We start from the raw sequence: 25,567 nt of genomic DNA on the forward strand, positions 1-25,567 counted from the left end.
GAGAGACAGCATGAAGGTCAATTCACTCGCTGTGCTCCCATGCTTATTTTGCTTAATTTGCTATCGCAATCGATGCTTCGCCTTTTGGGTGAAACAGTCGTTTCTTCGCAACAAAAGTTTTGGAACTGAGGTGTTTGGATATTATGGACTTCTGATAAAGCGGACATTTTTTGACGGCTTATCAGGGTCTGTTGTAACACGAGTTGACTGCCTACAGTAGCTGAAACAAGTCTTTAAGTAGTCAAAATTTCATTGCAATTGGCCTTTAAGAGGACACTGAAGAGAAACAACAAATCAGCTTAGACTGACAGCATATTCATTCAAACTATTTTCATTAATTTCAAAGAGGTTGGATATAGATGAGAAAAAGAAGGCCAATCTTCAATTTTTTGTAAAATTCGCACTGAAACCCCAGTGCTGTTATGTCAATGTGACGTAATGGATTCCAACATATTGCCTCCTCGGGGAGTTGCAGGCATTATGCAATTTGCCATTATTTGTACACGAGCAAACACATTCTGTCCAAGAGAGCACTGCAGGGATAAGTTTCTTTCTTTTTTTGCGATGAAGTCAGAAGCCAGAAAAATATGTGGCAAATTTTCTGGCATCGCACATGCAATGAAGTGCATGTGTGCATGCATGTGTGCATATTCTGTATTGTTACCAAGTAGACCTAGCCTCGCTTATTGTGGTGCAGTAAGGTTAACCATACTTGCTAAGTCCAGTCTTTGGCTCCTTTATAATGCAGTGTAGTCCTTTGCAGACAAAAAAATTATCTAGGTCCAAGAAGACACCAAAATCCATGTCACAGCAAGCTGGTGTGGGAACTTCCGGGCTAGCATCGCCATCTTTTGTCTTCATTCTCTTTCGTGGCTTACTAAGCCTGCTCTCTCCAAAAGAGTACCCTTCTTTTGTATGGTATAAGTGTCACAACTAACGTTTGCTCATGATTATATTGCACTTAGTGTTACACTGACGAACATAAGGGGCAGGACGCAGAAGTATGTAGCACGTAGTCCACCAACTAGCCCCGTTCATTGCTTTAACGTCTGCTGTTGGGCTAGACGGTACCCTTTCTAGTCACTACTAATACAGATGAGCTTTTTTTTCTTTCAGTGTCCTCAGTAGCACAGTAGGAGATGATCCTTTCCAGGAGGGGGGGGGGGGTACAGTCCTGGGGCACGGCGGACGACGATCCACCGGGCCAAAATTACTACCGAAGACATCATAGGGGCCCTGGACTCCTTTATACCTCCTTCCCCAAAGTATAATTCATGACTAAAGTTCGCCAAAACAGCTTTCATCATAATTGCTAGCACACAGACAACTGTACTCCTAAATTTGTCTCCATTTGACTTGCCTCCTTCATCTCTCAACTCTTGAATGAAAAGGTTCAACTGCCTTCTTGGGCAGCTGCAGGCATTATGCAATTTGCTGTTATTTGAACCCACGAACAAAACACATTCTGTCCAAGAGAGCGCTGCAGTGATCATTACAATTTCCTTTCTTTTCTTGTGGAGAAGTCAGAAGCCTGAGAAATATGTGGCAAATTTTCTGGCGTCACATGCATGTGTGCATATGCTGTATTGCTACAAGTAAATATAGACTCGCATATTACCAGCTTGCCACCATTTGCCCCCTCCTTAATGCATCATGCTTTAGATAAAATTATGCCAGCAACTGGCAGTCAAACAGTAGTCATTTAAGAAGATGGGGAGTAGGTGCGAGACCTCCTCATGAAGACACTGATTGATCCTTCTAGGTACAACAGTTATGGTACATTGTGCACTCAGATAATGAGAGGCTGCGTAGAACACCCGCATTACCTTGCGTGGGTCAGTGTTGGAGAACACATGGATAAGGTTGTAAATGATCTGCGATACATTGGCGCTGGAAGCAAGCGCCTGCGGGGCCGGAGGTGGCTGCTGGGTGACAGGAGTCACAGCCGCAGGTGCGGCGCTGTCCAGCAGGCAGTAGTGGCACAGCAGAGTCAGCCCCTCCACAAGCAGAGTGAGGTAGTCAGGCGGGTAGGTGGACATGTTCTCCAGTTCCATGGCACTGCGTTTAAGCTTGGGTGTAGCTTCGAAGGATGTTTATTCTCACAGCCTGCTTCAGTCAAACGCATGCAAAATCCAGAAATACGCTCAATTGCAATGATAGAACAGATTTGAGTAACAATTTGTTCCATTTAAAAGAAAAGGGAAAGTTATTGTGATTCGAGAGCGCTACAAGAACAGTCATTTTGTAAGAAATTATATTTTGGAGAGCTTAAAGCAGACGAAACTGATACTACGTTTTACCCAGTACTGAATCAATAGCTTCACATAAACAAAGTCAATGTTTTCCATTAGCTGTAAAGTGATACACTGTCTGCCTGAGGTAGAAAAAGCAGTTCACACAGGCTAACCAAGTTAGGCTTGCGTGAAGAGAATCTTGGATGCCAAAGCAGGAGAATGCATAATATTTGGTGTTTTACGTGCCAAAACCACTTTCTGATTATGAGGCACGCCGTAGTGGAGGTACCACCTGGAGTTCTTTAACGAGCACCTAAATCTAAGTACACGGGTGGTTTCGCATTTCGCCCCCATCGAAATGCGGCCGCCGTGGCCGGGATTCGATCCCACGACCTCGTGCTCAGCAGCCCAACACCATAGCCACTGAGCAACCACGGCGGGTCAGGAGAATGCACTCTACAGTGCTGAAGCAAATGCAAGTTTTACAACTGGCACTGTACATTACCGCAACAAAGGTCCAATCATGTTTTGTTGCATTGGTTCCATAAAATAAAATGAAATGATGATGATGATGACGAATAAGCACCAATGACAGCAATGTCCAGCTACAGACGACGCAGTTAGTGACCTACAATTGCAGAGCGTGCAGTACAACTGCTGCCTGACCTGGTGGCAGCGCATGGTGCAGCCACAGCCACCTCCAGGTTGGAGCACACCTGGCTGGCCACAGAAAGCACCAGCTGGGTAAGAGACTTGCCCGCATACGGCAGCGCACACATCACCAGGCTCATCCAGTGGGCGTGCAAATGGGCCTTGTGCTGCTGCCGCATGGCGGTCAGCAGAGCAGTGCCAAACATGGCCTGACAAGGGATCGGCACATCTGCACGGAAAGCATACATTATCATGGACCAATAGGCAAGCAGGAAAGTAAAAAGTCAAGCACACTTTACCAGTAACAGCTTAATAGCATGATTTTGTACTGCATGTACAAAGAGGGTGAAGGCCTCAAACCATGCCACACAGCTGAAACAACGCCGACATTGCAAGCCATAACTAGTAGTTAAAAGGGGATCTGAAACACTTTTTGAATATAGTAAGAAAACGTTGCCGATCTGTAGAAGCTGCTGTGAACATGGGAGCCAAATATTGCTGCACTACAGCATGCAGCAAGGAAATTACAATTTCATGGAAAAACAGCAAAAGCTCACTTGCACTTGCTTCCGCAGTGCCATCATGCAGCGTCATCGAAAGCAACTAGACCCACTGCTATTGGCAGATTTCATGACGAGAGCATTCTCAGTAATACATAATTGCTAATTCTGAGTTAAATGATAAAATGTACAGTAGACTCCCTTAAAGATGAACTCGAAGGGACCATAAAAATTTGTCTTATCAGAAGTTCATCTTACGAGAAGAATTGGCAATGTGACCAGGTGCTTCCGAATACCTTACTTCAAAGCAGTAAATGAAGCAGACTTGCAGCCGGGAGAAAACAACATAAAAAGCATTTATTTAGCTGAACTTAATAGAAAAGTCTTCAAGTGGTACTGTTGCTTGGTTTCATCGAGTCCAATGTATGGCATGTCATCTCACCTAATGACCTTAAAAAACTTAATAGAAAAGTCTTCAAGTGGTACTGTTGCTTGGTTTCATCGAGTCCAATGTATGGCATGTCATCTCACCTAATATGACCTTAAAAATCTTTCTCTGCCATTGTGCTGCTAGAAAAAGTTCACTAGGGAGTTCAAGCAGGCATCTGCAGACTTGCAACCGGGAGAAAATGACATAAAAAGCATTTATTTAGCTGAACTTAATAGAAAACTGTCTTCAAGTGGTACTGTTGCTTGGTTTCATCGAGTCCAATGTATGGCATGTCATCTCACCTAATGACCTTAAAAATCTTTCTCTGCCATTGTGCTGCTAGAAAAAGTTCACTAGGGAGTTCAAGCAGGCATCTGCAGACTTGCAACCGGGAGAAAATGACAAAAAAGCATTTATTTAGCTGAACTTAATAAAAACTGTCTTGCATGTCATCTCACCTAATGACCTTAAAAATCTTTCTCTGCCATCGTGCTGCTAGAAAAAGTTCACTAGGGAGTTCAAGCAGGCATCTGCAGCCTCACAGGCCATCGGTGCGGGCTCCAAGCTAGCATAAGTACGAAGGAGCGCGGTGAGCAAGCGGCAAAGCAATGCAATGCAGAGGAAAGCCTAGGTCACATTGAGCGAAGTGGGGAAGAAGAAATGAGGCGAAGCGTTGCGGAGGAGGAAGATAGGCATAGGCACACTGGGTTGACCTCCTCGGGCAGTTGCTACAGGCTTTGGACCGGGTTCGTCTAGAGATTACATCGTCCTCGCGCACTGTACGCTGTGTGTGTAAGCGAAAGCGTGCAACGGTGAATCGACGATGGCGGCTCGATCTCGTGCGCGCAAAGGAGGAAAATGGGATGGGGAAGCGCACAGTTTTGTCGCATGCAGTCACACGGGCTTTATTTTTAAAGTGATCTGCTTTGAGGGCACAGTCTAGGTGGGCCGATGATAGCTCGTAGCTTTGTGTATGCTGTGTTCTCGTCGCTCAGTTTGCATTGAAACGACAGACAGCGCGAAAGTTACTTCACTTGCTGCCTTGCGATTCCTCATGAAGTCATGAAGTGTGATGTGTTCATGTTTTCCTGTGCGCGCTGACACAATGCTTGTCAATTTAGTAAGCAAATAAAAGAGGCGTTCTACTCAGGCGGCTGCTGTGTATGGCACGGTCACGCAAGCCCCGTCTTGAAAACGACCTGCGATGCGGACAGTCCAGGCACACCAAGGGCTGATAGCTTCGTGCGTGCTACAGTACCCATACGCTTGCACATCACCTACGTTCATGCATCTTTTTGTTTCTCCCCAATTTCACCTCCGTCCATGGGTGATCTGCGCCGCAGGCCTCCAGTTGGGTGCCTTGATGCATGCACCCCCGGGCACAGCGCATCAAGGCACCCTAGCCGGCAGGATCAGTAGCGGTGGCGGTCACTCCGAATATTCGTCTTAACCCAACAGCAAGTCTGAGGCAATTCCATTTTAAGCTTTTTTTTTTTTTGCATTGAGTATGGAAAACCAAACGTTCCCATGTTTTCATTATATGTGAGAATTCGGCTTAACCGAGTTCGTCTTGAGAGTTCACTGCATATGTCTGCCATCTCAAAAATTTCATCTTTGCACTGTGCATAGCTGCGTCAGCTGCGCATGGCCACCAAGATGGCAGTGGCTTGCCGCATAATAGTCTACCACAGCCACCACGAAGTGCTGCGACGAGCCCTTTTGCAGCTGCGACACCCAACTATTGGCGGGGCTTTGCCCTCTTGGCTTCTCCGCTATGTAGCTTCCAGTGTGCTAGCGGAGCCGAAAAAGAGAAGGCCAAGTACGGGTGCGTAACTTGACTTACAGTTGAATTTGAAGAATGTTTGCGGCATGAGATTTGCAGGACGACATACTTTAATAGTGAAGCCATTCTGTTATTAGTTAAAAAAGTGTTTCAGGGCCCCTTTAAATTCTAGTTAAGTCTTTATTTGTTCTGTTATTAGTTAAAAAAGTGTTTCAGGGCCCCTTTAAATTCTAGTTAAGTCTTTATTTGTTAGCTGCTAATGACATTACATGCATGCCTTCTAAAATTGTCTGCAAAACTGGCTTCAAGTTCAAGACAAAGGACGCACTGTGCTGGTATCGCAGTGTGGACATCTGTGGCTGAAACCGCATCTTAGGTGCTGCCTTCTCATTGGCTGGCTTGTGACCTGGATGACCGTCGTCTCCAATCTGGGAAGTGACTCTCTCCTCAAACACAATAAGGGCTGCAATCAACTGAAGCAAGTAAACCTGGAACAGGTAAAGAAAAACCTCACAAGAAGAAATGCTGAGCACAGCACTATTCTTTATTCAGTACTAACCCTTCTCTTATGTTACTAACAGACAAACAAGGAAAGCCTCAACCAGATTAACAGTTAAACAAGAACCTGACCAAGACAAGTCTGTTTCAGCTTTTTTTTCCTATCTCCCCCATCACGTTGATGGAAAAAATAAAGGTTATTATTATATTATTAAGTCCCTTTGTGAAAATGCTGGCTCCAGGCCGAAGCTCCCCTAGTTCTCCCACTGATAATCCATGTCTCCCCCTTGTCCTGAATTCTTTTACTGTACAAAACAGAAGTAGCCTCAACATTCTTATACGGTGCCTAGGTTGTTCCCTTCAAATAAACTTGGAACAAATTTTTAACTTATTTTTTACTTCATGTAGATATAGCTGAAGTCTCAATCCTCAAAAAGCAAGGCTAAAGCTGCAACAACAAAGCACAATACTGAGGAAGACAGACTGTCAGACTGACATTATGTTTTTGACCTTGTGTTGTAAAGCAAAATTAGTTGGTAGATTAAAAATAAATTTTACTGATTCCTATCATAAATACATCGCTTAGCACTGCTGTTTACAATGTCAGACCTGACACCTTTTCAACATGCTATTTAGAAGCAATTACTACTGACTTAAGACACGTCTGTGCATATTGTTCACAATTATGCGATAACTTGTAGAAAGTATAATGTGCGCACATTGAGAGCAACTTGGAGGCACAGAAACGATGGCTCTAAATTGAACTGAACCACAAGGAAATACGAATACAGGAACCCAAATAACTACACACTATACCTTTGCCAAGGAAGGCTTCCTTGGCAAAGGTATAGAAAAGGCCATTTGTGCACACATCCTAATACTATATTTACCACAAAGGTTTCCATTGCGCATGCTAACCAGTTTGAGCACCACCAACCTGGAAAGTTTCCTGAAAATCCTCTGCCAATCCCTCGCCATTGGATATCTTCTCATTGAACTCAATGATGCGAACTGTCAGAGCGTTGTCGTTTTCCGAATATGGTTTCTCGAAGCTGTACACAGATGCTACAAGGCAGTGCAGAAGAGCCTTCTGAACTTTGCATCGAGTGAGCAGGTCATTGAGGTATACGGCAAAACTGCGGCCACTGTCCCGCACAACTGCAACGAGCTCCGAGAAAACCAGCCGCAACAGCTCACAACAGAGCAACCGCACATCCCGGTTTCCAGAGAGCTCTGCAGGTGTTAAGTGTGTCTGTGGCAGACTTGGGTAGTAACTCCGTACGAAGTACAGGCAGGCTGATACTAGCACCTCCAGAAACATGCTGCTGCGGTAGCCTGACAGTGCCTCTGGTGCCAGCTCGCCGTGAAAGTTGTTGCCAAATACGGACTTGCGATGACGAGCGAGCAAAGTCTGCAGCTGTGCACCGCGCTGTGACAGCGAGCTGCTCACGCTTGTGGTTGCCATACTGCACAGTGCCACGCGAGGGTTTGACTCTATAATTGTCTTTAACACTGTGAGTGCATACAGAGTCTTTTGCGAATCGAATACTTGGCAATACAGCAAGAGGTGCGTGTGAAGGGGATGGGAAGTGATTTGCCCCGAAGGAGTGTTGGAAGTGGCATCCAGTCGAGTTGCATCTTCGCCGAAAAAGTTCTGGGCAGTGGTGTCTAGGGGCTCCTTGTGTTCTGATGAAGTAGCGAGGTCAAGAATCTCGTCGAGTATAGAGCGCACCACATTGTGTGGGAGGTCCTCCTTGGTGCTTGGCTCATCCGACTCATCGAACGAACTCTTGCGGAGGGCAGCACCATCAATGCGCGTGGCATTGGAGAGATCGGGAGGGTCGTAGCTGTAAGAGTCTAGACCACAGTCGCTTGACAGTGAGGTCAGTGAACCGAATGGATTGATGAACAATGACATCTGATGCAAAGACTCGAGTGCTGGGGGAAATTCCATGTCTACATTTGAGCTGCGAGTCACAACCTGCAATAATAAAGTAACAATTCATTTTACAGTCCACTGGAAATCACCATACTGAAAACAGGAAGAAGTCAAACTGTGTGGCAATGCAACAACAGGTTGATGCTGACCTTTGAACCGTTTCCCTTCTCAGGTCCAACGATGGAAGTCAGTGCCAGCACTTTCCTCTCGGGGTGCAAAGGCGGGACAACGCTAGTGTTGCCAGCAGTGAGAGCTGTCACCTTGGACTTGTCCACGTGGTAAATGACATTTCCACCAACGCTGCTGATGGCGAAGATTCGGCCCTCCGAATTGGTGTCGTCACGGGTGGTTACCGGGGTGGCATCTGCGGTCACCGCTGCAGGTGTGGTGGCAGCTCCTGCCTGCACGCTCACGTGCTGCACCGAGATTCGAGCAGTGTCTGGGTGCAGAAGCACCATCATGGCAGGCTCCAACAGCCGAGCCAAGTCCCCCCGCATGAGCGAGTGATTCAGCCAGACCTGGGCTGCTGCCCTCTGCATTCCAGAAGGCCTACTCAGGCTGTGCAGCATCTGGAACAGGCACCTGGTGCAGAAATTATCAGGAAGCAATCAAAACCTAATTGTGGTAGTTTCCAAACCTGCAGTGGGCTAGGAGAGATGCTCAATCATTGATTTCAAACACCTGGCGTTCCTTAAGTGCACCCAAAGCATGCTACACAACTGCTACTGCATTTTGCCCCCATCAAAATGCAACCACTGCAGCCAGCAACCGAATCCACAACCTGGTGTTTAGCATTGCAATGCTGTAGCCACTAAGCCACCCCGGTTATTTCAGGAAGCAACTGATTTATTGACTGATTTAGTAGTTTGAGCTTCCTAAAGCAACAAAGGGCTCTAACAGATGCCACAGCTGAGAGCACTCCAGAATCATTTAAACCACCTAGTGAACTTCTATCTGTATTGATTAATTCAATGATTGACTGATTGAATGGGTTTAACATCCTGAAGCAGCACAAGGGCAATGGGAAGAGATGCTGTACTGGTGGGCTCTAGATTTGATTTGATTTGGATTTGATTTTGACTCTTGAATTCTTCTGACTGATTGATGGGTCTTCATGCACCAAAGTAACACAAGGGCTATAAGATATTTATTCAAATATGGCATTTCTCATTTGCCTGCTAGCCCCCAGGATAGCTCAGACGACATGGCAAATCTTCTAGAAAGTCAGTGGTACCAGGTTCAAGCCAGCTAGGGGCCCACACTCGTACTGGTTACAGAAGGATGTACAAAGAACCCTACCTGTCAAATGGACGAACAAGGTTTGACGGAGTAGACTTGAACTTGAGGTCTCTGCTCAGATGCCAGAGGATGGCAAACCTCTTCTGGGCATCTGTCTGCTCCTACAAAAATTTTAAAATGTAAAAAAAATTAGCACTAGATTGGATACGCAGAGAAAGTGAACAATCTACCCATGTGCTGCGAGTGAGCTTGTGTTGTCATTCCTTTACAATAGTTACAGGAACTGATCGATTGATTGATTGAAGCATTCTGAAGTAACAGAAAATGGCTGTGAGAGGTATTATAGCAAAAACCTCTGGTTTAATCTTGACTACACGATGTTATGAAGAGTTTTTGTAACTCCACCAATATGAATAAAGCGGTGGCAGCCGAGAATCAATCACAAAACCTTGTATTTACCGGTAAATAGCACAACCAGAGAGCCACCACAGTGTGTTTACAAAAGCCAGCTGTTGAATATTTCCAGTTGCACCAACAGCATTGAAATTGCTCGAGCAGCTCCCTGTTTATCATTGTGCCCTCACCCCTATGATAGAAAAAATAAACAATTGAAAAAAAGAAGCCCTCATCAGCCAGTTTTAAACTGATGTCTTTCTCAGAAAACTATGCTGCTTCTGACTGCATCACAAAGAAACAAGCAAAGTATGAGCACCGAGAAAGTACTTCAAGCAAGGGGCAACCATTATGGTCAGTCCTACAGTACACAACACATTGGTGGAATAACAAAACTATTCCTATCTGTTTTTATTCCAAATTCACGATTAGCCCTTTGGGATAAGTCAAAATGGCTCGAGCACAGCCCATTCGGGCAGTCGCCATGACCCCATGGCCCCAGCCATTTTGACTATCACAAAGGGTTAATTAAGTTAATTATGTTAAAGGTTAATAATGGCAGATTTGGAATAAAAACATACTGGAATAGTTTTCAAAGAAGTTAGGCAGAGCCAGTGGGATAAAGTGAGAAGCAGGATAGGAAAGAGAAAAAAAAGAACCATAAGTGGTGGTTTTCTAAGGGGTGCAGAAAGAAGGATAGCCGCATTGGAATACAGGTGTGGGTGGGGCAAAGTGCTAGACAGTGTGACGTGGCTTCTTGCACTTAGTTCTCTGTACACACACAGTCTGGACTTTTGGTTGACTTGAAAGCACACGGCCTGCACTCCGCTGGCATTCCAGAGAAGTAACAGCCGAAGTGGCTTCCCTCTCCTAACATTGGCCATGGCATACCTGGTCATTCTCACTGGCCAGTGCCCGGCACAGGACATCCTCACAGGAACCGTCCTGCTCAGGCGTCAGGTTGTTCAGGAGCTGCAACAGTTCCACAGCTCGGAGGTGCAGGTCACTGGCTCCTGGCTCCAGCAAGCCCCAGAGGCGGCTCGCCGCCAGGCCCACAAAGTGTGTCCGTTCAAGAATCACACGCAAGTCTCCGGGTCGCACCATTGGCACGACCACCATAGCTAGAGTGGCCTGTAAAAATTGTGCAGGGAGGCGAAAGTGGCATTTCTCAATCCAGACCTGCCAAAGGAGCTTGCAGGCTGTACACAGCGCTGCAATCTTTCTTGGATGTAACCCTTTCCCAAAAGAAATGAAACCACTAGGAGCAAGAGTTGATTTTTTGTTTACTATCCCACCGTGTAGAATTGGGAACAGGTACAAGGGAGCTGCAGCCATGAGTCTCGTCTAACAGTACAAGTAAGGAGGCAACATTTATAATGACAGGGAAGCGAGGTGACAGTAGGTCCGTCTCCCCTTTCCCAATTCCTTTAGGCAGCCCTATCGTGGCCTTTCCCTCTAATGTGACATGAAGCAGGAGGCTCTTCCCTTCTTGGTAAAGCTCTCCAGGTGCGCTGACCTTGAAAATTTCAATATAGCAGTGCCGTAACTGCCATTAAAGAATTGGCAGATAATGACAAGATTGAAATTATCAACATGGTGTAGTAGCACACCTGGCTGCCTGGAGAAAGCATGCGGCTTCCATCACGCAAAGATGGCTCCAGGGCCACGGCTGCTGTTCTGGCAAGGCCCAGCAAATCTAGCACCGTGGCAAGGGTCTGCAGCAGAAGGTCACGGTCTTCCACGAAGCAGGACAGCATTAGCAACTGCCGCAGCCAGACAGGGAGGAACTCTTCATCTGGGCTATCTGCACACAAGCACCATAACCAGGGGCCACATTTGAGATTTTACTCTTATTTATGATGCAGTGCTTGCACTAAGACCAAGTAGAAATGAATAAGAGAAAAATGCAAAATCAAGTAATTAACTGCAACAACCAATGCAAAAGCCATGATTACATGAGCTAATCAAGCAAGAGGTTAATGGCAGTACGCTACTTTGTGTGGACCCCAATGCAGAAAAAGAACTGAGCACATCAGCATGAGCAAAGCACGGTGCTAAGGCACCATGTCTGCAGTGTCAAGTATGTCTAGTCAGTGTAGTGTATTGAATACCAAGCACCAGTGCTACCGAGGGAAGTACAGGCCACTCAAACCACACAAAGCAAGTTCCATTGAACATGCAGGGTCAGAAGATAAAATGTCCCAACAGCTGCATCACAAAAATATGTGCCTTAGAATTCTCTGACCTTTTGTTTAACATTTATGTTCAGTAGCAAATACTAGCCAACTATGCCACAATAGCAAAAAAACAGGTAGCTTTTTCTACGAAGCAACATTCCAATTGCCTATGATGTCAAAGCTCAACATGTACACCTGTGATCAATGAACATGTACAGTTGTGAACAAAACTATGCAAGCCAAACATTCTGCAAGGGGAAAAAAGAAAGCAAGGTTTCTGGCATATTCAGACTGACAAGCTGAAATCAACCAATGTGCCGCAACATTTGCATGTGAAGACTGAAATGCAGTCGTCAGTTTCAGGTGATATAAAAAGGCATTGAGGAAGACGAGGAAATAACTTCATTGAGTTCTGAGGGAACCCTCCTGACCCACTCTTGGTTTAGTGGTCGGCAGGGGTCGCAGGCCCGCACCCACGTTGGGACTGGAAGCCCATGAGCCTACGCCCTTTCGTGAGCCCTCTGGACTGACCGGAGCTGGGTCTGGTGGCCGTCGCTTCGCAGGGCATACACCCAATGTTCTTTACTGAACACGGATATTGCCTTTTTTTTTGCGTAATGCCTGGTTTATTGATGACAGGTGTACAGTTGCAATGTACCTTCTGCATTCACAAAACTCACGTGGAGAGTCGTCGTCAAAGAAGATGGCCTTGACTGTACCCAGAGATGCTGGGAATGAGGACAGCTCCACAAGTAGCTGGCAAAGGGTAGCATATGTGCCCTTCAGCTTGCTAAAGCCAGGCTGCACATCTAGCTTGATCTGTGGAACCTCTGTGTTCTCCACTGGCCTGGGAGGCACTTGCGGCAGCTCGATGCTTTGATATGGGTCACCACCTTCTTCCTGGAGCAAACACTGTTGTAGCAGCCCATGCAATTCTTTCTCCCTGTCATCTGCAATCAACCAAAGAAATAAAGACTAGGATGATGTATGCACGAAGAAGACTTTGAGGGAAAAGAGAAAGAAGACTACGAAAGAAACAGTGCTTGGTGGTGAAATGAGAACTTGTGCCAGGGTGGTTCCCTTCTGTGGCGGATGCAAATGCTATCCTCTCCCTACTCCCCGTTACCCCAAACACTTTCTCCTCTGTGCTGTCTACCTAACCATGCTCCTTTGTACCGCTAATTTGACCGAATCTTACTTTTGTGGCATAGGTTGGGGTCACAGGGGAAAATGAACACTGGTGCAACATCTATGAATGACACCAACAGCTGTCATAAGAGGCTCTCCAGCTGCATTCACAGGGTTTCTGCAAGTTAGTACTGCAGGACATTGTTGTTGTGGCTCCAAGATAATGGTCCTCTACATCTTGCCTTCATGCCAACAATGGCGTGCCTTTGCAAACAAGGCCTGCCGCTGCCACCCGCCGTCGCTGCTGTACTACTACTACTACTACTACTACTACTACTACTACTACTACTACTACTACTACTACTACTACTACTAGCTTTGCTATCTAAGAAAAACTGCAGCATCTGAGCTCCTTATACCCACTGCCAACATAACTCCCCCTGATAAAGTGGTTTAAAAGGAGCAAGCATGCAGAATCAACCAAACATGTTAACCATGTAAACAATGTTAATTATTTCTGAAGGACTTGCTGCATAAAACCAACAAGAGTACACCTCCATTAATTTGATCCAGACCGAAGGTCCCAGCTGCCACATATGCATTTCTATGGGTACAAACTTTCGTTATATTGATGCTAAAATTGGCTTTTGCTGGTTAATTCAAACTTGACCAGTCAGCACGCACATGCCTCACCCCTATAGTGACTAATAGCGACCCCTTTACTGGTAGCACCTGTTAAAGAAAATTAAATTATGGGGTTTCCCGTGCCAAAACCACGATCTGATGATTAAGTGCACCATAGTGGGAGACTCCGGATTAATTTTGACCACCTGGGGTTCTTTAACGTGCACCTTAAGAGGAAGCTTTAGCTCGGGCCCAACTCCGACGTAGCATGTAAAACACAAGAATACTTACGAGATAATCCCTGGACCGTTTTTATTGAAATTTGTTGCATTTGAGAGAGAAGAATTATAGTGACTGGTGAAAGTGGAATTTCGAAAGTCCGAAAATATAGAAGCACGAAGTTTACAAATTAATAGCTCTCCGTCAAGAACAGGTATCGCGGTTGTGTAAGCGGCAGCCATTAGATCATTGAAAGCGGACAAATTTGTAAGTAATTTTACGTCTTACGTGAATTATTTATGTTGTGTACAAGGGTTCTGGCAAAAGCTGTAGTTACACATTACAAATTTTTTTTTAGATTAATGTGTAACATTAATTTTGTCCGCTTGAGATGTACTATGTGATGCATTTTTTTTATTTTTCATTGCTAAATTACGGAGTTGAAAACTTGATGGTTTCGTTTTCTGAAAAGTTGCCCTTTGCCAATCTTTAGTAAAAAATTGATTTATGTTTCTTTTAAATGCAACAAACCTCGTCGTGTTTGGTGTAGTGGCTGCCGAGAAAAACTAATTCTTTTACATGTATCTAGGTAGGAGCGCTCGAGCTAAAGCTTCCTCTTAATCCAAGTACACGGATGTTTTTGCATTTCTCCCATCGAATAAGGCCGCAGTGGCCGGGATTTGCTCTCGCAACCTCGTGCCTAGCAGCGCAACACCAAAACCACTAAGCAACCACGGCGAGTCACTGGCACCATCTGCCTCGGCAGAGCTTAGCGGAGAGTGAATGTGTTGAACACATCATATACCGTCGAAAAAGCCTACTTTCGGTCTGACCGATGATTTTAAAGCAATGAAGGCAGCTCACAATGTCTGATTATGGTTATTTAGCCAATTCTAATACGCGCTATTTTTTTCCAAGAAACTGAACCGTTAACATCGTTGGTGACGTTCTTATGCTTTGCCGCATAACACAACTGTATTGCGGCGAAGGTGACTATAGAAAACTGGCTGTCACTGTGCAACACATATTAGCCCAATTTTCTTGCTAAAGGATCGAGTGAGCATTACATTTATACTTTTTTTAGGAGCTTTAACGTTAGTTCTACATTAGTTTTCTACTTAAGGGGACCCTGAAACACTTTTGTAACTAATCACAGAGTGGCATTACTATCAAAGGCTGTCATCTCGTGAACCTCATGCTACAAACATTTTTCTAATCCTTAAACTCCGAGTAGAGTTATCGCACCTATATTTGGCTTTTTCTCTCTTTTTGCCTCTGCTGCCATGCTGGAAAATGCAAAGCAAAAGAAGTCCTGGCCAAAAGCTGTGTGTTGCAGTGGCGAAAGGAGTCGTCGCGGCACGCCATGGCAGCTTCAGCAGATTACGTTATGCAGCATGCCACCGCCACTTCGGAGGCCACGTGCAGCTGATGCAGCTGTGCACAGGGCAAAAACGAAATGGTTTTTCTGTCTTTCGGAGATGACAGACATATCTGTTTATCATTTATTTAACTCAAAATTAGCAATTATGTATAACTGAGGATGCTCTTATGATCACGAAATCAGCCAATTGCATTGGTGGGTCCAGCTGCTTTCGATGACACTGCACGACAGCAATGCAAAGTGAGAGCAAGCAATCTTTCGCCGTTTATGACATGATACTGTAAATTCCATCCTACACGCAGTGCAGTAATATTTGGCTCGCATGTTTACAGCCGCCTTTACGAATGACCAACCTTTTCTTACTATGTTCAAGATGCGTTTCAGTGCCCCTTTAATTAACACACATAGAAAGCAAGGGTGCATTTGATTTGGGGGCATGTTAGAATCAGGCAACTACTGCCAAATAAATCAGCATTTTGTTTCAAGTTTTTCCTGCATTTTTAATTCAACCCACAGGCTAATTTGTTTTATTTCATCAGTCCCATCAGGATCGAATTAACTAAAGTCGACTGTCCACAGATATAGCTTTGGCAGCCAAAGCTAATCCCAATATAGAGCCTACACTCACCTTTCTTTGCTCTCTTGGAGAGGAGCACAGCGGCAAACTGGCGCAGAACGGCATCGGCGTCAGCAAGCACCCAGAGCTCAACAAAGCGGAGGAACAGGTGCTGAAAGGACGATGTACAGCTGGAAATTAGATTCGCTAGAGAGAGCTCCTCTTCACAGGATGCCGACTGCTTATCCAATGAGGTCAGCTGGCGACTGGTAATGTGAGAGTCGGCGAGCGAGCAGGCAGGCTCTGTGCAGGAAGTGTTGGGGTGCATGGTCGTCGGCTGCACCTTGGAAAGAAGCTTTGAGCAAAGAAGCAGAGCGCCATTAAGCTCCTCGGGTGAGAGCAAGCTGCAGTATCGCTCTAGATCTTTCGCGACTTTCTGCAGGAGTGTTGGGAGGTTCTCAGTTTCCACATAGGTGTCCTGGAAGTAAAAGATATCTGTGTGAACATAAAAAAAAGGAGCAAGCAGGTAGATTGAACAAACCAGATAAACATCTCAGATAGATGTTCAAATTTTTTAGTGAGAGACAAGTTACTAGTAGCATCCCTTGTGGACAAACCATAATTACCTGAATTCCCAGACTAACTGAACAAATCAGGTATATTTATTTAGTTTCCCACTGATTGTCAGATTTTGTTAAGCCAAACCAGAGAATACATTCTCCTTTATGCCACAAAAACCTGCATGCATAAATAACATCCAGAATCATCAGTGACCATAAGCTAGATGCTGCGGCACTAACAAGCAGTCTGTACAACAGTATTGTTTCAATGCCACTTGAGAAATAGCTTGCAAAATTGATGACATTGCGGTTTTTGCCAATGAACCCCACCGCGGTAGCCCACTAGCTATGGTGTTCAACTGCTACTGAGCTCGACGTAGTGGGTTTAATACTGGCCACAGCGGCTGTATTTTGATGGGACGAATTGCAACAACGCCAGTGTACTTAGATTTAGGTGCACGTTAATGAACACCAGGAGGTCAAAATTTATCTGCAGTGGCCCACTACAGCATGTTTCAACCCAAGAATGTAAATTTTTTTTTAACTTCTTACCAATGAGATTACTTCCAGGAGAAACTCCGACAGGACACAAACTTCAATTAGCGATGGCTGTCCGGCACCAACATGAACCACCTTGCTTCCCTCACTGCACTTAGCCACGGGAGGCACCCGTGCGGCAGATGACGATGCATTCTCGCAAGCACTCTGGAAGCACTTGTGCACATACTCCCAGAGATAGTTTGGCTCCAGGGAGCTGAACAGCAGGTTGGCAGTCTTGATCAGCTCAAAGTTGCTCCGGTTGGTCTGCTTTTCCTGATGGGACTTGGTCACTGTCCCCAGATTGCACTCAATGTACAAGGACCTGACATTCCACACGAGAGAAAAAGGAAATTAGGACCACATGCCACAATCAGACTGTTGAGCATATTTTTACGTGCTCAAGTTTTAATGGATATTCTACTCCTTTTCCCAAAGGTTGACAACACATTAGACTTCATTACCCCATCCCCTTCAACTACAGTATACACATTTGTGTTTGCAACGTGCTTTTGCGATTTCTGGACAGTGGTGGCCAGGAATAGACAGACCATGGACCATGAAATATGGGTTAATGGAACCCTCTGTGTACTCAGTGTGGTTTAATTTAACTTCAATGTGCCGATACATGTGATCATCTTGGTGAAGGCACTATATCATGCTTGACAGGATGTCTGATGTGCAGTGTTCCACAGCAACATACAAAGAATAGTTTTTTTTTTTTCCTTCTCGTAATGCCTGTGACCAATTTTCAGCTCGCGCATGTGCTTTGAGCTGGCGACGATTCTCTTTATGAAAAAATGCAATAATGCAATATTTAATTACTTTGAAGCTACAAAAATTAAATAGGGAATATACAAACCATCATGCAACTACTTTGGCTTTCTTTATTGAGTCTGCAATAACTGGGAATTATATTATTGCAACTTTGACACACTTATCGTGAGCCCACCACCACTATTCATGACAGAAGGGGACATAACCTGCTTTTATTTATGCCCTGAAATATGTTTTTTTCTTTCTTTTTTACATTTTGAATTTCTTGCCTGAAGAACTCTCACGCAAAGCTAGATTAATATTCAGGCAGGCAGCTCTAAGGCGGGCTTTCATTAAAGTTTTCAGTTGTTTTTATGACATATATAAATGTAATAAATTTCAAACACACACGATTGTTACAGGTTATCCTACATATCAAGTTTGTTTGTTTACCCTGGACCAACCTGCTCAGGGGCCCAAAAAGAAATAAGAAACTTGGCACTCACGACAAAGACAAAATATCTCTTGTTCAATAAATTACCTCCTGACAATAACGCACCATCAATAAGCTTACTTGGCAGATAAGCATGTACTAGAGTGAAAGTTTTGCATGTTAGAAGTTTGCATAAAGCAAGGAAATCTCACCTGAACACGTCAATTAGAATGTCATCTAGTATGAAATTCGTTTCGGGCTTGTCCATGAGTGAGACAAGAATCCTGTACGGCCAAAACACCGAAAAGTTGCTGCTGAGAACAGGCGACCTGGACGTTGAAGGCTGCAAATATGCAAGAACAAAGCCCAACATGATGCAAACATGCACAGAAATATATATATTATATATAAGAAACAAGACATTGAAATTTCATGTAATACAATAAACATAACTATATTATTTATAACTACTTTCCTCTGAAGCATCTAGTGCATGCATCTCATGCTAGTTTCTTGCATTCTTCCCTTGTGACAGCTAGTACTTGAGACGCTGTGTTTGTCTGAACTACCTTCAGGATCAGCCCACATGTTCTGTTAGATACACCCAAAGTTGGTGAAGGCACACTGATAACCAATCCACTTACACTGAACAAGCACTTAATGGCTTCCAAGAGGAGGGCACTTGAATGCATATGAAAGTAGGTCGCCTGTGCAGGTTCTGGCGAGTCGGGCACAGGCGAGGACGATGGCTCAGACGATCCTGCAGACTCGGGCGATGGCACAATGCCGACAGTTGACGAACCATCACTTCCAAACAGCCAGGCAAACAGCCGCCTGGCAACGGGAGCAGAAAAGTCACCACTAAGCCTCAATATTTGAAGACAGTAATGGAATCTGAATGTAAAAACTTGACAGATTACACGGAGTTAGTTATACGGGGTGTTCTCTTCCAAGACTTCAGCAGAACCTCGCAATAACAAAATCGGTGGGGAATGTGAAAAGGTTTGCTTTCACAAGAATTTCATTATTAGGAAACAAGACAGCACAGATAGGCAATGCGTCGCAGAATGAAAATTTACTGTCAAAATTCCATTAGCCTATATTGGCAAGCTTTGCTTGAGGATATAGAACCGCACTGCCGACAGTACAAAGTGCACCGCATGCATCGATCAGTAGGGGCAGCACTGCCGTGGAGCAGTATTCTCGATCAACTGCTTTCGGAGACACGATCACTTTTGGGAGATTTGGCGTAACTCGGCAACAGATGCAGAGCAACAGCGCTCCACGCATACAGCAGTATTTCTCCAAGGCACACTGTCACCCGTAGGCACCGATGCGTCCAGCACTTTTGTGCAAATCTATGTCCAGCGCCGAATCCACAGGCGATGTTAAGTGACACCAAAACCAATGTTCTTGAAGCACGGGATGCCTGTTCCTGGACGATCACTCAATCAAAGCCTGATGTGTGGCACTACAAGCTGCGGCCACCATCTCAAGTGCCATAAACAATCCCACATCGGTGGAACATGGATTTCCTTGCTTTTGCTGCATTTTTCTCACGAAAGTGCACATTACGCACTTGACTGGGTGTGCAAAAACCATCATCATGTCAGTAGCAACATCCGTGACGCTTTAAAGCGGCAATTAACAAAGAAAATGGCAGCCATGACGCGTTTCCAGCTCACACAATTGCTTCTGGCGCTTTTTAAACAAAAATGGCAGCGCTCACTTAAGTGTAATATGGTGGTATTTTACGAAATTTTAGTGCGAAGCAATTGCATTTGAGCAGATTTTGGAGCCTGATAGCCTTGCGCAAGAAGGTAATTCGCGTGGTTAATTTTCGACAAATTTCGTTGATGCACGATTGTAGTACAGCGACATTTCATAGTCAAGAGGTATGAAATTGATTAAATCCTTTGGGCGTTCGCCAGGGATAAGAAAATAGTTTTCGCGAGAATTTCATTATCATGAATTTCAACTGTATACAAAATTTTTTAAATATCACCTTGGCAGATAGCATAGTCAGAATAATGTAAAAGTATTCCAGTTCCAAATTCCAAATTCATTACCGTATTTACTCGCATAATGATCACACATTTTTGTCCAAAAAAATTTACACAAACTCAGGGGTGCGATCATTACACGGGTTAAAATTTCCCGCAAACAAAAAACTTTTTTCAACCTGCCATTTGCTGCAGGAGGTCAACAGGTCAACAAATAGGCGGCTGCTGCTGTATGCAGTGCAGGACACCAAAACAAAAATGGCGGCCGGCGGAGCAAGCCGAACGCGATTTTTTTTCTTCTTCTCATGAGTACATTACATGCATTAAAACAGTTTCTATCGGTAATAAATAATATCAATATTTTGCGGCAATTTTGCGGCAATTTTGCGGCAATAACATCGCCATGTCCACTTTGAGGGGACAGAAACAGATGGGCGCGCTTAGCTGCCAGTGACATAGAAACGCATGGCGGGCATGCTGCGGAAACTGCGACATCTGTCTTCACTACTATCATAATACCGCACGTTTGCGCTAAGGGTGGGTGAATATCTTAGCTGTGTTACAAGCATTGGCGTATGAATAAGGTGCACTTCTAACGTATCAGTGTAAACGTGGCTGCTATCGTTGCTGCTCGCGATTTGTTGCGTGCCCACGAGTGCAGACAAGAATCGAAAGGCACCTTTTTTGTTGTTGACCACAACCATTATAAAGCCTACACATAATAAAGGCAAGTTTGGTTGTAGCTTTTTTTTTTTTTTTTTTTTTGTCATGGAAGTGCGGAAAGTGATGACAGGAATGAAATGGGGCATCTGCTTAATAATGTTTGGTGCGTGCAGACCGCTTAGGGTGTCTTGAGTCGTTCGCGTAGCATTTGACAGTGCGATCATTATTAGCTAGACTTGGCACATGACATATCACTGCGGCAAGTTCGGCGTGCGATCATTACACGGGAAATTTTAAAAAAAAAATGAATTTTGACGACAAACTTCAAGGGTGCGACCATTATGCGAGTAAATATGGTATTAGCCCTCGATGGACGCAAAATGTGGCACAACATCATGCGAGTTGGAATGTGGTTCAGAAAAATATGCAGTAAATGACAACATAGTGCACTGGGCAGGTTGCTGTCTATATTGTATGTATTGTGAAAATGTTCAACAGTCTCGCATCTAATGAGGTTCGCCTTTGCTGCAAAGCACTTGCTTCTTTTGACGCTCTGCTTCATTGCATGACACAAATGCAATAGTGGGAGTCTGTGTCAGCAGATGCCACCTGACTGTGTGGATAACTTGAGCGTGGAAGGAACTTGTTCTAGCTCTTTGGCTGCAGGATGTCGGCGCGTGCAGACCAACTGCATAGTCTATACTCTTCGTGGGACTGTCCTGCGGAGGGCTTCCCTTACCAGCATGAGCAAACAATCATTCAGACACCTCCATTTGTGGGACTGCACTCTCAAATAACTGATGTGTCAGAGTCCAGTGTGGGTAACAATTTTTTGCACAGAATCCTTGCGTGAAGAGCTGACCTTCCTCGATTCGCCAGAGAGCCTTATATTCCTTGCATGTATACGGCTAGCTGACATCGTATGAAAAGAGCAATAAATGCCTCTTTTTGTATGCACTACTGTGTGTCAATGCCTACCACAAGCAGCATTTTCAGGCCCCACAGTATATTCACTCCTTTGTCCAGTGTTTCTGGGTCACATACAACTGGCCAAGGAGTAAATGGATACAGTTACGTACAACATTATAAAGCTCAGCATAAACTGTTACGAACAGCATGGAGCTGATAGAGAAAAATTTTAAACAAATTTAGTCGGAAAGTGATTGATATGGCTGATGTACCGATTCAGTGACATGTCCCTCCGAAGCAGGACACCCAGAGCTGCTGTGCAAATGCGGACCCTGTCAGCAGAGACCAACTGACAGTTGTGCAAGGGAAAGCCCAGCAGTAAGAGCTCCAGTGTGCTCCTCTGCACCAGGATGCTTGAGTCCTGAAGTGAAGCACACAGAGCCTGGACCTGTCATCAGAGAGGAAGCACATACAGTCGTTATTTAAAAGTTTACTTTTACTTTACGGAAAATGTATGAGAATATTCTGCAGCTACTCTGTCACTGTATTCATTTCAATATGTAAATAAATTATTATTATTATTATTATTATTATTATTATTATTATTATTATTATTATTATTATTATTATTATTATGCTGTGTGAATATTCAGAACGTTGAACACAAATCAAATATTTGCATTTCAATTCATGCTCGATACGAGAATTCAGTATTCAAAATTATCTATGTTCAAGTATTCCACTTATTGGAATCCATAGGGTGGAAGAACCAATGCAAGTGGCGATTTCTGAATTAGCATTCGGCTACAGGTAAGCCACGATTGTTGTGCCAAGGGGCACCAATTCATGAGTGCCTGTGTGGAGCAGCTAATTTCTGCACAATGATTTCCAGTCATCCAATAAGGATGCCTCCCCTTGAAGCAGCCCAAGGATTTGTTCTCTCTATCTAGGCAAAGCAGTTTTTTTGCTCCGCCCGTCTTACCATGCATGCAAATCCTTGCACGATGTGTGTTTCTGTAGTATCACAGTTATCTCGTTCAACTAATGTGCATCTAGTGACATGCCTTTCCCTGTCATTTACTGTCACTGTCATGGTGAACCAGATAACTAGAAGCATTTCCTCATTTACAAGCTCCTCAATTGACTATGTCTGGTTGGGTTCAGTTTAGTTTAATACACCTATCAAATAATGTAAATAATAATACATATGCCCTTTTTACCAAATAGCCTTAATGAAACTTTTATAACCTTTCAGTGCCGATATGGTACCATTGCTGATTATAACGAGCAATAATGTACAAGAATGCCTACCATACTGTCAATGTCGGTGCCAATGACATATAGCTGGTCCTCCATGCTAAGTCGCCGGTTGTAATGGGAGACAATGAAGTTGATGGCTGCCTGACGGATTCCCGGATTACACAGGATACACTTCCACAGGCTGCCATAGAAGTAGCTCTTCTCAACTGCTACACAAACATCAAGAAGCAGCTTGTCGGTTCTGTAGGTAAACGAACAGAAAAGGAGAAGAAATGGTCATTCAGAAAGGACATTTCCTGATAGCTTTCTGCATATCCCATACTCTACTCAATGCTGCTGCCCATGCCTTATCAGAAGCAGTTCAATTCAAACCGAAATGTGCAATTTTAAAAGATATGCAATGTTTCTTTTTCTTTCTTCACTAAATGCTAAGGCTTAACGCTAAAAACTTAAAAGGTTTGTTGTATGCATTGAGCATTTTAGTGCCGAGAAACAAGGCTACAAAATGTAAGCCTCCCCACCCTACCCTCAATTTTCTTTATCCAGGCCCCCAATTTTCTAGCTTCCCTTCCCTCGGTATTACCCCCGCTACCATCATAAACCAATGAACACAGTTATGTCATTACACATACCCTCCTATTTCTATGACTAATCAGCCAAAATATTACAAACACACATGCAATCTCTAAGCATCATTGCTGCTCTTTTTTTAGAATGTTAACATAATAACCTTCACTTTATTTTTGATTATTCAATGCACTGTGCGTGAGGCTTTTTCGCACCCACACCGTCTAGCATGTAGGTGGAACATACCTCTCGTAGTAGTCTGAACCCTCTTCAAGTCCCGGCAGGACACCAATGAGGAACCCGTTGAGTCCAGGCCGCAGACGCTCGCCCAGGGGCAGGAAGTGCGTCTCGTAGAGACTGAGCAGTGCAGGCCGCACATTCATGGCAGCATGCGCCAGCAGTGGGAACAGGCCAGCTCCATACAGGAATAGCTCTTGGCCGAGCCTCTGGGGCCCCACTGCCCTCAGGATTAGGTCGTAAGACTCGAGGGCCTTGAGGTGGACGCCACTGGGCAGGGCCGGATGCATGCATTGTGCCAGTCGCTTGCTGACCGTCAGCCGACGAGGCACCACCTGGTACTTGAGGTGGCTGGACACCACCTGCATGCAGTGTCATGTGGCCAACGACAACATCACTATTTAGTTTATTCACTTATTGATTGTTCTTGACACTAACTAAACTAATTGGTTATATTAACAGCAATTAATTTATATACTAATTGTGGTTTACGTGATTCTTTGTTGCGAGTGGCAAATGCTCTGTTAAGTTATATATATTTGGTACTGTGTAATGACGAGTTTCTCTTTAGTTTACTGATCATCAGTTGATAACACCAAATTTTCATGAAGTCCCCCCCCCCTTCCTCCCTTCATTGCAATGCCATCAAGTGATGCCATGGGTATGTGATAAATAAATAGATAAATAAATAAATAAATAAATAAATAAAATGTTGGTACACTGAAAATAAACCTATGTTATGCATTGGGTGAGCACGCATGTTTCGACGTGGTCATTCCTCCAGTACGTGGAAGTTAGGCCCCGCAGTGCATGCCACAATTAGAGGGCCATTCAAAAGAGACATTAGATCAGTTAATACTGACAAAGCGCCATTTCAACGCTATATGTTCATTAATGTTGCAGTCATTGGTTGGTTATTAGAACACAAAATGAAAATCAAAGTTTCATTTTTAATTTTTTCGTGCTGATACACCCCAGCATCACTACAGCATCACACTTTTTATATTCACTAAAAAGCTATTGAAAATTGTAGAGTTCAGCCTTCGACTCTTTTAGAATACAAAGCAGTCTATCTTGAGTGACCAAAAATTAAATGTGCTCGAGCAGACATCCTCATGTTCATGATGTCATGGTGAGCTGATGCTGGAACTCCAAGGCAGTGTTACCACCTGTCGTGCATTTTTCTTTTCACCCTTTCTGGCTTACCCAGCCTTTTCTGATGGCAAGAGTGGCTTTTTATTGGTGCTGTAGAAGGGCAGTTCACTAATACAGCTCAAATAACTTTTCTATTTAGAGTCCCTTAAGGTGCACACGACATAATAAAGTGCGTATAGTATCAACAAAGCGTAGTGGTAGCAAACATATGGGGCAATTTCAAGAATGCAAGAAAGAAAAAAAAAATGAACGTGCAAATGGTCCAACTAAGAAAAAAAATTGATGGTTTATTAGTCATCTAGTAAAAGACAACCCTAAACAAATCCCTTAATAACTTTCATGCTCAAATATATGAGAAACGAATTTAATATGTCAAAAACCATAACAAAACCCGGTGTGTGTGGGATTTTACGGTACACGGTGCCCCAGCAGCTAGGATGATTTATGTCCAATTGTATTCAAGACTATCTGGTGGCAAGAATCTCGACAAATAAAATTACCTGAGAAAATCTTAGGAAACATGTGAAACACTTGCAGACCTTGATAGCTGCAAATTAACATGCTGTGACAACACTAGAGCAAAGACAGAAAGGGCCTTTCATTCAGCGCGATGTTTGCAGTCTGCTCAACTAACAACAATCAGTTCCCTATCAAAATTTGTTGCCAACAAAATGTTCTGGCTTTTAATGTTGCCAATACATATCAGTTTAGAAAAACAATAGTAGCAACTCAAAA

General features: G+C 44.1%; 1 protein-coding gene across 6 annotated transcripts in view; it reads right to left on the minus strand.

Annotated features, from left to right (window-relative positions):
- Positions 1-25,567, minus strand: part of LOC142585777 (protein DOP1A) — a 67,170-nt gene that overhangs the window by 31,727 nt on the left and 9,876 nt on the right. For all 6 annotated transcript variants that reach the window (XM_075696775.1, XM_075696778.1, XM_075696777.1 and 3 more), the window contains exons 3-18: positions 23,687-24,039; positions 22,925-23,114; positions 21,886-22,061; positions 18,683-18,872; positions 18,251-18,381; positions 16,865-17,174; positions 15,825-16,230; positions 12,525-12,794; positions 11,278-11,471; positions 10,559-10,798; positions 9,335-9,435; positions 8,185-8,617; positions 7,034-8,077; positions 5,927-6,086; positions 2,901-3,114; positions 1,827-2,058 (exon numbers count right to left, since the gene is read on the minus strand). In XM_075696775.1, coding sequence (XP_075552890.1) covers positions 1,827-2,058; positions 2,901-3,114; positions 5,927-6,086; positions 7,034-8,077; positions 8,185-8,617; positions 9,335-9,435; positions 10,559-10,798; positions 11,278-11,471; positions 12,525-12,794; positions 15,825-16,230; positions 16,865-17,174; positions 18,251-18,381; positions 18,683-18,872; positions 21,886-22,061; positions 22,925-23,114; positions 23,687-24,039 — 4,644 coding nt within the window. The remainder of the gene's footprint in view (positions 1-1,826; positions 2,059-2,900; positions 3,115-5,926; positions 6,087-7,033; positions 8,078-8,184; positions 8,618-9,334; positions 9,436-10,558; positions 10,799-11,277; positions 11,472-12,524; positions 12,795-15,824; positions 16,231-16,864; positions 17,175-18,250; positions 18,382-18,682; positions 18,873-21,885; positions 22,062-22,924; positions 23,115-23,686; positions 24,040-25,567) is intronic.

Source organism: Dermacentor variabilis, chromosome 6 (genome assembly GCF_050947875.1).
Source record: "Dermacentor variabilis isolate Ectoservices chromosome 6, ASM5094787v1, whole genome shotgun sequence".
Lineage (NCBI taxonomy): Eukaryota > Metazoa > Arthropoda > Arachnida > Ixodida > Ixodidae > Dermacentor > Dermacentor variabilis.